This window comes from Pleurodeles waltl, chromosome 6 (genome assembly GCF_031143425.1).
Source record: "Pleurodeles waltl isolate 20211129_DDA chromosome 6, aPleWal1.hap1.20221129, whole genome shotgun sequence".
In the NCBI taxonomy this organism is placed as follows: domain Eukaryota; kingdom Metazoa; phylum Chordata; class Amphibia; order Caudata; family Salamandridae; genus Pleurodeles; species Pleurodeles waltl.
The window spans coordinates 1,536,640,840-1,536,653,748 of record NC_090445.1 but is presented as its reverse complement, the minus strand read 5'-3'; the positions used below and the strand labels follow the sequence as shown (position 1 = coordinate 1,536,653,748).

The following is a 12,909-nucleotide window of genomic DNA, read 5'->3' as shown; positions in this document are numbered from 1 at the left end:
AATTCATAAAACCAGGGTTACGGATGGCAGTTCAATACTGTACACTTACATGCCCGAGGTCTTGATGGTGGCGTCCTGCAGTCTTCAGACAGGGTAGTGTGCTGGCACTTGTGAATGCTCTGACGTGTTCTTGAAAGCATTACTATTGGTAAAAACCATGGGGCAAATGTATCATACTTTAACTCATCGCAAACCAGCAAGACAATTTGCTGCACTGCGCACACTTCGTGAAAGGGAAGGAATGTGCTATATTTACCATAATATTGCACTTTCTTGCTTTCTGCCTGTGCTGGAGTACAATGTGTTGCCTTGCACAGGCAGGAGTGTTTTTGTGCAGGCAGGGGTACCTTCCTGCACAAAAACAATCTCAGAAGGCCTTTTCCTCTTCCCTGTTGCTAAGTGTGCTGCAAGATGCACCACCCTTAGATACAGGGAAGAACGAGGAGAAACAAAGGTACTTCTACTCGCTGCGCATCTGGTGGGAAGGCGTTCAACTCTGATGCATTCCCAGGTCTACCAGTGTTGGTAAATCTGGAATGCCTCCGAATCCATAGATGCATTCATAGGAACACCCATTTGATTTGTGCTGCCTTGCGTTACACCAGATTTATCAAGCCATGCATGGTGGCCTTGCGTGGCTTAGTAAATCGGAATCTAGGATTTGCATCGCTCTGTGTCGCCTTCTGTGGCGCAAGGGTGACACAAAACTATGATAAATCAGGCCCCATGTGTCTTCTCATGCTTAATCCTTTTCCATTAGGGACTTGATCACGAGTTGGCAGAGTGCAGTCCTCAGGGGAATTCCGCCCTGCCTGATACCGAAGCACACCAGGGGCCTCATTTATAACATTTTGGTGCACCACTGTGATGCAAACCTTGCTGTGCTGACCTTTGTCAAAACAAAAGGAGAGGAATGTGCTGCATCTACAAGATACAGCGCATTCCTGTCCTTTTCCCCTGCACTGGTGCACAAATTGCTGCCAGGCTCCAGCGCAGGCTCCCTTGCACCATGGCACAAGGGTGCCTACGTTGTGGGGATAATTGTTTTTGTGCAGGAAGGAATAACTTCCTCCACAAATACAATCACAGGAGGTGCTTTCCTCTTTCTATGTTTGCTGCAAAATGTAGCACACATAGAAAGAGGAAAAGGCTGGGAGAAATAAATATATTTCTCCACTCCTGGGGTGGCATAGACTTTTGACCCATTCCCAGGTTTACAAAACCTTGTAAATCTGATATTGCATCAAAAAACATGGGTGTTGCTTGGAAATCTGTATGCAGAATCAAAACTGCAATGCAGAAATGGACTGGTAAATCCAGATCCTGCATTTACTCCTCAGTCCAGCTGGGAACATTAGGAATCCATTGTGCAAGAGAGGAACTATGGGCCAGAATCTGTGATCCCGGACCCAGTAATTTTGCCCCCTGCTCAGCACTACTTGCGACTGGCCTTCTAAGTGTGGTTACTGGCACAATATTGTATGACTACATCACCTCTGTCCTGATTCACCCAGCAATAGCTTCCCGCTAGATTTTCAGTGTATATTCAAAATTGCATTCTTGATTTACAAAATTCTCTACATTTGATCTCCTCATTATGAGGCTAACAGGCATACTATCTGCAGATTCGACTAAGCTATTCACAGCACTAATTCAGCACCTCACGATCCCTAGATTTCAAATACACCACACATTTGATATAGTCCTTCTCCGTCTGTGCCCCAGAAAATGGACAACAGACCATCTCCCACTGGACCTTTATAGAAGTCTTGAAACATCTTCTTTTTAATCATCACCTCTGAAAGCCAGACCCACGTGTCACCCCCGCCCACACTGCATTAATAGGATACCCTACCTTTTCTGACCTGTTTAACTCTGCCCCGTTCATACTTCTCCTCTCAATCTCCTCTTCTTCTCAGGACTGATATGGATGCTGCAATTGTATAATAAATCAGGATAAATGATTGATCATGTATTTCAACCATTGCATTCTCCCGCTGTCCCTCTCCACAATTTGCTTCTTTCCTGTTATTGGCAATAACTGTTGTTTCCATCTGGTTAATCTGCACTTCTCTATATTTTCTCTATTATTTTGATAAATTTATCTTCATATATGCAGCATTCTGATGCACTTTTGATCGAGTTCACCTCAAATAAAACAAAATCTGAAAAAAAATCGATATTTATATTTTTTGATGGGGGTTCATTACCCCGTAACAACATGCATCTGAAACATTCATCAAATTATGGGGTCACGCTATCAAAGAAAGATTTCTTTAACAAATTTGTTACCAAGTTGTTTCTCTTTTTATTGCAACTTTATTTTTTTAACCCAATAATTTATTATATATCCAGCCCATAGATGTTTCATTACTCATGTGATCCTAATCTAAGCCACAGGTTCTTAAACATTTGACTTCTGTGGATCCCCATTTAAATTTAATGGAATCCGGGGACCTCCTCCCCCGATGAATCATTATTGGAATCAGGGAAACCTGGCCTAAGCAGTTATGACTTGAACCTCAAAACAATACACAAAGATACAGAAACAAAGTATACATCAAAGAAATACACAAATGAAGAACATTTTCATTTAATTCAGAAATACTGAAATATCAAAATTTTAATGGAAAGGTTGTAACTTTTCTAAATTCAGTTTGTAATTCTTAAAGATGATTCTACATGACTTTCTCTAGCTTATAACGTTGTCTTTTTTTATCCTAACATATGGCGCCTTTTTGTTGGTGCTTCAGTTGAAGCAGCTGATCGGTTATACTGTAGTCTAATTGCTGTTTTGTGATGCTCAACAAATAAAGCAAAGGACACCTACTTAATTTTTAGCTCCCAATTCAAATTCCTAACATTTACAGAACATTTAAAAAAAAATCAGTTTTAGAGTTTGGTACTTTACTTACATGCACTTTATTAATCTGCTAATATTACTTAGTTTTCTAAAAAGACTCAGTCCCCCTGAGTAGGCATCTCAGTGAGGTCCAGTAGTTAGGAATCCCTATTGATGTGTTCTATTCTGTGCCATAGTGTAGTGAGATCCAGTGGCTAGGAAAGCCTATTGATGAGTTCTGCTCTGAGAACAATTTCAGTGAGATATAGTGGTTAGACACCCCTGGTGATGTGCTCTATTTTGTGCAGCACTATAGTGAGATCCAGTGGTTAGGGAGGCCTAATGATGAGTTGTACTCCGAGCAGTAATGCAGTGAGATCCAGTGGTTAGAAATCCCTGGTGATTTGTTCTTTGCAGTACTATAGTGAGATCCAGTGGTTAGGAAAGCCTATTGAAGGGTTCTATTATGCAGTAATACAGTGAGATCTAATGGATAGGAAAGCCTACTGATGGGCTCTATTCTCTGCTGCAGTATAGTGAGACCCAGGGGTTAGGAAGGACTACTGATGAGTTCTGCTCTGAGCAGTAATCCAATGAGCTTCAAGTGTTAGGAAGGCCGAGTGAGTGTTCTTTTGTATGGAGTAGTATAGTGACATCCAGGGGTCAGGAAGGCCTGGTGATGTTCATTGATGCAGTGGAATTGCAGAGTTAGAAGGGTTCAACGACGATGTTCTCATATTTCCTGTTTCATAAATGGAAGTCCACACCTCGCTTCCTATTGGTCCGCATGGGCCACTCCTCTATGGTCAGTTTCCAGCCTCACCTGTGCTAGGCAGATTTTCCCTTAACTTAATGAGCGCATTTCTTTGTATTGCACGGTTGCGGTAGCTGAGGATAATAACCTTGTAATTTGTTTTGTTTTTTCTCTTCCTCACCAAGAACCGAGGTCGTTTGGCTGAAAAGAGAACTATACCTCTGCCCCCCAGCAGGATCACCAAGAAGGAACCGAGCCCCTTTTTCTCTCACAGCGAGGACAGCGAGGAGGGGGACAAGGCCAACGGGCAGCACCCCGAGGTGCGGTTGGAGGAAGACCTACACATCAGTGTTATGAAAAGGAGGTGAGTGGCTCAAACTGGGGGCTGGCTCCTCAATACAGACATGTCCCGGGAGAGGGTATCAGCGTGCACCAAGGAGCAGGGACCGTGGGGTGGAAGAACCTTTTCCAGCGCTGGCCTTTAGGGTGGTACAGGGTGCCAGCAATGCCCCGAAACCATCCATGTGGAGTAATTTCACAAGTAAGGCTGGATTTCCGTTTTTGCCTCTTTTTACACCCAATTAGAGACTGAAAAATGCATCTCCTTGTCTGGATTCAAGTACAGAAGCAATGTGTTTTCGTGGGTGACTGTCCATGCTGTCAGTCATGACTGCTCGTTCAGTGTCTATGCAGATTAACAGCCTGGGGTTGAAAAAGGGAAGATACTTCCTTGAATAGCTGTGGATGTGCACGTGTGTGTGCACCTTATTGCTAATGATTTCAAAGGAGTCATTGCATTATAGTTGGCAGCGTATAGTGTTCAACCCTGCCCCTAACAACAAGGTGTCAGGCCCCTAGACACCCCGGGGCAGTAGAAAAACATGACTGCAGATATGTGAACATAAGTTCAAGTGAAGAACTGATGTATTTCTTCAAACTTTGTGGTATTTCTGCAACCATGAGATTGCAGCAACGAGAAGACCCGCAGTGGGATGTTGGAAAAGATTTGCAAGGTTCCTTAATGCCACCAACGGAACCATAACATCAGCCCTGTGCCTACCCGTAGACTAGCTTTGGAACTAACATAAGGGCTAGGTGGGTGAGTTCTAGGGCTGTCCATGGTGCTGAAATCCCCACCGCTTAACATTGGACAGTAAACGCTTACGCACAGCTGAATCAGAGAATAGAACCCTAAAGGCTAAAGGCGACCTTCTCCAAGGTTTCGCAAAGATTATGTTGGTAAGTTGCGGATGGGTCCCCCGGGTTTGGACAACCTATTCCTATCCCTACTTCATAGACTGTCTATATGACCTTTTAAAACAGATTATGTTTTTGAATTCTAATTTTTGTTATAGGGCCTCTCTTTATTTGTTTTATAAACAACGTATGCATTAAAGATATAAGCCCATACTTAAGAAAAAGTGGCGCATCAGAGCTGATGCAACACTTTTTTTGCTCCCCCTCTACCCTTCACCTAGTGACACCGTGATTGGGCCGTATTTATAAAACAGCACACCATGGCGGTCATTAGCACAATAGCGTCAACATTTGTGATGCTATTGTGGCACTTTGCTACACTAGCATCTAACATTTTGACGCTAGCATAGCTAAGTGAAAGGAGGCCCTTATGTTTTTATGGGAACGTCATTTTAACACCTGCTCTGAGCAGGCACTCAAAATGACACCAAAAATGGTGCAGTGAAATCTGTAAAATTTTGCTGTGCCATTTTTGCAGGCCTCCTAACAACAGAAATCCACCCCCCTTGCATACAATATGCCTGGCACAGGCATAATGTGGTGCAAGGATTTACAAAGTGTTGCAATGCATGCATTGCGTCACTTTGTAAATATGGCGCATAGAAAAAGACAATTTAGCACCACCTTAGCGTAAAAAAATGACGCTATGGCGTCTTAAATATACCCTATAATCTTTTTAACGGTAATGTCCATTTTTGGCCAGTATTCTTTATTAATTGCACTAACTTAGTACTTTGTTCTACTTGGTACCTACGTTCACACCACCTTGGCTGACTGCTCAGCCCCCGTTTCCAGTAATCAGTCATGTTATGGACTCTTGTCTAACTATTGCAGTCCTAGCATCCAGAGGTCTGGACCACAGGGCAAAACACATAGAGCATTGTACAGAAAAGTGTGCAGAGTCACGGCACATGGCTCTGACACAGAATGGTGCGAGTGAAGTGCACATAGTGAGACACGGGGCTTTGACAAATATTGAGAGTCATCAATTTTAAAAAGGAAATGATTGATGTTTGGGGATCACATGGGCCAAAGGAGTGATATGAAAAGAGGGTTAAGGGTGTGATAGGCGCTCTCAGGGTCTGTTCTGAGAAGCCAGTGTTTTACGGGGGCTTATTAGAAGGGGTGTGAATGAAAGTGTGTTTCGAGGAGGGAAGCAGAGAAAAGACTAGGAAGGGAATTGAGCATCACTGTCTCTCATAAAATATTTTTCCCTGCAGATAGTTTAAAATATGCTTTTAATTTCGCACAATTTCGGTCTACGTATCGGATGAGCTAAATAGCATTCTTAATTCATATTGGAGTCCCCAAAATATCAAATGCTTGAGAACGTAAATCTCTAATTATGGTAATGTTCTAGCCTGTCTTGTGGGACTGAATGCTACAAGGATAGTCGGTAGAAATGTTCCCTGCCACAGCCTTATCTGTATCCTCACAGCCCACCCCAGTCTAGAGCAGCATCAGCTGCTTCCAGAGTCGCCATTCATCAACCTTCCACTGCCCACAACCTCAAAGCATCACCAGCCACTGAGCGGCCTCTGACAGCCTTCGGCTGTCATTTCACTGCCTCTAGCCCTTGTGATACTCGTGGCATCACCAGTACCTCTGGTCCAGGCCCATTGTATCATCATCGTCCACCGCCTCTAGCTCCGAGGCATCTTCATCCCACCGCCCCATTCACCTTAGAGCAGTGGTCTTCAAACTTTTTAATGCTGCGCCCCCCCCCCAGTTGAAAAAAAAACAAATTGTGCCCCCCCTCAGAATTTTTCACAATTATTTTAGAAAGATGGCAATGTTTAAATAGGTCTAAACCTATTTAAACATTGCAGTTAAGTACTGTTACCTTTTTAAAACTGCAATAACATGCTTCTGCTTAAAACAAAGGCATGTTATCTTCATAATATTTCTTTTAGCCAGAGTTTGGCACCCCCCCTGGGATCACTTGAGGCCCCCCAAGGGGGGCCCGCCCCCCAGTTTGAAGACCTCTGCCTTAGAGGCTTCATCCTCTCTCCGGCTCCATTAAGAGACCTGATCACAGCTACTTTCCCTCCTTCCTTAAGGACTCAATATCGCTGTTGTGCCTCAAGCTCTGAGATCGTATCCTCTGTTGCCTCCAGCCCTGAAATATCAGGTCTCTGTTGCCTCTGCATCATCAGCACTCTACCACCAATACCATCTCTAGTCACAAGCTTCAACCCTCTACGTCAGTGGTTCCCAACCTTTTGACTTCTGTGGAACCCCACTTTTTCATTGCTGGAACCTGAGGACCCCCACTGAATAATTATTGGAATCTGGGGACCTCCCACTGAGTCATTACTGAAAGCTGGGGACCTCATCCATTGATTTTATTTAATTTTCTAAGCAGTCGCGGACCCCATGAGGAGGCTTCCCAGACCCACAGGGGTCCCGGGACTACAGTTTGGGAACCACTGCTCTACGTAGTCAGCAGTGCCTCCATCCCTGAGGCATAGGCCCTCCATCTAGGTCTAAGCAACTCCTGTTTTGAATGAGTCAAATATCCTCCTAATCAGGCATCAGCGCTCTGCATTGTTATAAGGGTTCTGAGGGAGCAGAGTTGCAGAAAGTGAGAACTACCTTCAGGTCTGAGGCATCAGAGCTCTGCAAACTTGGAATAACCTCCAGTTATGAGATATCAGCTCTTCGCACAGCCAGAACCGCATCCAGGTCTGAAGTATCCAAGCTCAACACAGTCAAAACCACCTCCAATTCTGCGGCATCAGAGCTCTGCACAGACAGAACTACCTCCAGTCCTGAGACCACAGCACTCTGTACAGACAAAACTGCTTCCATTTCCAAGAAGGCACCCCTTCGTACAGCCAGAGCCACCTTCAATTGTGAGATATCAGAGCTCTGCACAGCCAGACCCACCTCCACTTCTGAGACATCAATCTTCTTATCATTCAGAACCGCCTCCAGCTCTGCAGTATCAGATCTGTACCCAACTTGAACCACCTTCATCTCTGAGTCAACAGAGGACCGCGCAGCCAGAATCACATCCGCTTTTCAGGTACTGGTCCTTAAGAGTCCCAACTACTTCTGGTGCTATATGTCATACTTGTGAATACCAGCCTCAAGGTATCAGTTATGCGCCCTGGGCTTTGCACAAGGAGAAGTTGCCAGTCTCAAAGTATATTACCCCACCTTCATTCACACACCTCGTCAGCAGGGCCTTGATCTGTAATGTTGGTGTGGACTCTGGTCTCTGGGGCCCTCCAGATGTGGAGTTGACATATAACTCCTGGCAGAGGGTGGGGCATGGGGACCTGATATAGAGGTCAGGATAGATTCCGAAAGGTTGCCAGTGGGGTAGAGTCATACTCCTTTAGAGCAGGTTGGAGGTGGCACTTTGGGTAGAGTCGTCTCATTAGAGAAGCAAGGACATTTGCAGCTAGGATGCAGATATCCCATTACAGACATCAAGGAGACCTGTGCCATTAGAGCAGAGATGCCCTGTTACGACAGGAAAGGAATGCCAATGAGGGCAGAGCAGTCCCTGTAGGGCAGTAAGGCAGTGGCAGTAGGGGTAGAGCTCTCCTCCTAGGACAAGCAGGGTGGCAGTTATGAAAGAATGGGCTGATTAGGGTAGCAGGGAGATAGCCACTAGGGTGGACCTGGGTAGGGGGGAGATAGCAGTGAGATTAGAGATGCCCTACGAGGGCAGGAGTGAAAGTGAAGAGCTGCCCCATTAAAGCTGACAAGAAATGGCAATTAAGCAAGAGCTTCCCAGTTAGGGCAGAAAGAGGTGGCAGTGAGGGAAGATCTGTTCTGTGATGGCAGGAAGGACATGGCACTAAGGACTGATCTGACCTGTTGGGACAGGAAGAGATTGCCGTTAGGAATGCTAGAATGCTAGTACGGGAGATAGAGGGCCTTGGGACAGGGATGTCTTGATAAAGCAGGTGACAGATTGCCTTCAGAGCAGCTGTGCTCTGCTAGGACGGGATGCAGAAGGTGGAAAGGACAGAGCTGTTCCATTGCTACAGAACGGAGGAAGCAGTTAGGCCAGAGAATCCCCAGAAGGTGCCATGGTCCAGGATGTCAGTGAGTGTGAGGTCGCTGTGCGTTACAGGCAGCAGTCCCAGCCTGCCCCGGGAGGACAGATTAGTGATTCGTTTCACGTATTGGAGCCCAGCGTCCCGCTCTTCATTAGTGCAGATTTATCGATAACGTCCTCCTCACAGCAGGCAGGCAGTGGAAGCTGCTTCCAGGCCGCATATCACCAGCCCTGGGCACCCCAGCCTCATCTTCCAGCCTCAGCAGGCAGTACTGCTGAGTGAAGCATCTAGCTTCCATACCTTGTACCACCGCAGGCTTCTTATTCCCACAGCAGCAGAAGTGGCTCACTCCCACAGCATGCTCGTGCCTCACTCCTACAGCAGGCATTTGCCTCACTCCCATAGCAGGCAAATCATTTCCACAGCAGTCTTTTCACACCACAGCAGGCAGGTGCTTCATTCCTATAGCAGGCAAATAATGTCCACAACAGTCTACTCACTCCCACAGCAGGCAGGTGCCTCACTCATACAGCAGGCAGGTGTCTCACTCCCATTGCAGGCAGGTCATTTCCACAGCAGCAGATGAGCATGAAAGCGTATTTCTCATATAGCAGGTACCTCACTCTCATAGCAGTCATTAACTACACTCCCAAAGCAGACACCTCGATCGTTTAGTACTTGCTCTAATAAAAAGAAATTCACTCCCATGGAATGCACCTCATTTGCATTGCAGGCTCCTCACTCCCATAGCAGATGCTCCACTTTAATAAAATAGCAGGCACCTCACACCCAAGGCCGGTCCTTCACTCTCGTAGCTATCACCATAGGCCGTAACAGGCTCCACATTCCTTAACAAAACCTCACTCCCATTGAGGGCTCTTCTGCCCCATAGCAATCACTTCACTACCCTAGTGGGCACAAAATTCTCATAAGAGGCTCCTCTCCACCTTGAAAGGACCTCACTCCCATAGCAGGCTCTTCACTTCCAAAGCAGACACCTCATTCTCGTACCATTCTCCCTACTCCCACAGCAGGCTCCTCACTTCCAAAGCAGACGCCACATTCTGGTAACATTCTCCTCACTCCCTCAGCAGACACTTCACTCTGGAAACATTCTCCTCACTCCCATAGTAGGCTCCTCCATTCCATAGCAGTCACCTAATTCTGGTAACATTCTCCTCACCCCCACAGCAGAATACCTCATTCTGGTTACATTCTCCCTACTCCCATAGCAGGCTGATTACCTCCAAAGCAGACACCTTATTCTGGTACCATTTTCCTCGCTCCCACAGCAGACACCTCATTCTGGTACCATTCTCCTCACTCCCGTAGCAGGCTACTCACTTACAAAGAAGACATCTCATTCAGGTAACATTCTACTCACTCCCATAGCAGGCATTCCACTCCCTGAGCTGGCTCCTCACCTCTAATGCAAATGCCTCAATCTGGTAACATTCTCTTCACTCTAATAGCAGGTTTTTACTTTCAAAGCAGACACCTCATTCTGATAACATACTCCCTACTCCTAGTGCAGCCTCCTCACTTCCAAAGCAGACACCTCATCCTGGTAGCATTCTCCTCACACTCATAGCAGGCTCCACACTTCCAAAGCAGACGCCTCATTCTGGTAACATTCTCCTCACTCATAGCAGGCTCCTCACTTCCAAAGCAGACGCCTCATTCTGGTAACATTTTCCTCACTCCTACAGCAGACGCCTCATTCTGGAAACATTCTCCTCACTCTCATAGCAGGCTCCTCACTTCCAAAGCAGACGCCTCATTCTGGTAACATTTTCCTCACTCCTACAACAGACGCCTCATTCTGGAAACATTCTCCTCACTCTCATAGCAGGCTCCTCACTTCCAAAGCAGACGCCTCATTCTGGTAACATTCTCCTCACTCCTACAGCAGACGCCTCATTCTGGAAATATTCTCCTCACCCTCATAGCAGGCTCCTCACTTCCAAAGCAGACGCCTCATTCTGGTAACATTCTCCTCACTCCTACAGCAGATGCCTCATTCTGGAAACATTCTCCTCATTCTCCTCTCAAAGCAGGCTCCTTGCTTACAAAGTAGATGCCTCGTTCTAATGACATTCTCCTCACTCCCAGAGCAGGCTCGTCACTTCCAAAGCAGACACCTCAAGCTGGTAACATTCTCCTCACTCCCTCAGCAGACACTTCACTCTGGAAACATTCTCCTCACTCCCACAGCAGACACCTCATTCTGGTAACATTCAACTCACTCCCTCAGCAGACACTTCACTCTGGAAACATTCTCCTCACTCCCATAGCAGGCTCCTCACTTCCATAGCGGACACCTCATTCTGGTAACATTCTCCTCACTTCCTCAGCAGACACTTCACTCTGGAAACATTCTCCTCACTCCCATAGCAGGCTCCTCACTTCCATAGCGGACACCTCATTCTGGTAACATTCTCCTCACTCCCACAGCAGACACCTCATTCTGGTAACATTCTCCTCACTTTCCTCTCATAGCAGGCTTCTTGCTTCCAAAGCAGACACCTCATTCTGGTAGCATTCTCCTCACTCTCATAGCAGGCTCCTCACTTCCAAAGCAGACACCTCATTCTGGTAACATTCTCCCTACTCCCATAGCAGACGCCTCATTCTGGTACCATTCTCCTCACTACCATAGCAGGCATTCTACTCGCATAGGATACTCATACCTCTACAGGCCACACCTCACACAGCAGCACAATTGATAACGGTGGCCCAGAAACTCCAGAAAATGAGCAACAATGTAGAAAATGTCACTAGAAAGAGAAACATCACGAAGCATGCTGCGATAAATACATCTATATAACGACCCTGAAGTCGGAGCTCCAAAATTGTCAAGCTCTGCATTTCAGTCACCAGTAAATACAAGGTGAGGAAACCGGAAGATGTTCTGCCAGTGACGGGTATGGAGTGCTGGGGTGGGATCAGTCAAATGTCAGGGTCAAGACTGAGTTCCCGATCATATGGCTGTTTCCGACAGTTAGAGAGTATGTTTTCTTTGGCGTTGTTGTCGAGTCCCTGTTGTCGGGACATCATGTTTACCCCCTCCTGGGCTTTCATTTGAAGACCTGGTGCTTGCTGGGTGCCGCTGGACTTGCATCCATGGAACTAATTAACGACCAGATAGTGATATTTACAGCAGGTAGTGGGGTGGAAAGGTCCACTGCGTGGCTCTGTTGTTTTTATTCAATTTGGCCGCAGGATGTTTGATTTTTCCCACAGTGAAGATGATACACTTCAATGAGGGGCTCCTTGTTTACAGGGACTGACAGCCCACAGCATGGCTCTGAGGACAGGAGGGGCACCCAAGAGCATCCCTCATGGAAAGAGGCCAGGAGTGAGAGAGGCCTGCAGTGCTAGGAGCAAGGTTTTATATTGGATGTAGCTATCTGTCTCTTTCAGGTCTCTCCTGTTGAAACACTTCTAGCTCTGCCCCCCTCTTCCTGCCCACGTCTGCTGCACGAGAGGTTGTGATGTATATGTAGATCTGGACTGGTCAGGACTAGCCCTAGGAGAGCTGTTAATGAGCAGTACCCCAACATGCGGTGATCATGCAGTGGTCATGCAAGCTCTGATTGGAGACACTTCCCAAAGATTTGAAAATTGCACCAGGAGATGATTGGCCAGCCTGTGAGTAAATACTGGGCAACTGCGCTGCTGATGTGGAATCACACACCAGTGTGGATGGGAACGCTGTTGTGCTCCAGGGTTAGAATGTCTTGCTGGCCAACGTCCTAGGCTGGACAGTGAACCCGAAGTCCTGCACCGTACTTTCTGGAGTAAAGTTGCATTCTTGCCATGGGTGGGGTGTTAGGGTTCTGGTGTGTGCCATTGCAGAGGAAGCTGCCAATGTGTCCGCTACCCCAGGTTCCCAGGGGCTCCACGTTACTGGTGGAATAAGAAAAGATGATACCACTGAAATGTAACCATATGTTCGCCTGGAGATCTCTGAGCATCAACTTTAGTATTCCATCGCACTACTTCTTCCACGCCCTCCCTCCTTGCCCCTTTCTGTAGAG

At 46.5% G+C, this 12,909-nt stretch overlaps 1 protein-coding gene across 5 annotated transcripts in view; it reads left to right on the top strand.

The window, feature by feature from the left end:
• The window catches only part of SAMD11 (sterile alpha motif domain containing 11), a 215,997-nt gene that overhangs the window by 63,141 nt on the left and 139,947 nt on the right, over nucleotides 1-12,909 (top strand). For all 5 annotated transcript variants that reach the window (XM_069241127.1, XM_069241126.1, XM_069241125.1 and 2 more), the window contains exon 3: nucleotides 3,782-3,960. In XM_069241127.1, the coding sequence (XP_069097228.1) occupies nucleotides 3,782-3,960 (179 nt within the window). The remainder of the gene's footprint in view (nucleotides 1-3,781; nucleotides 3,961-12,909) is intronic.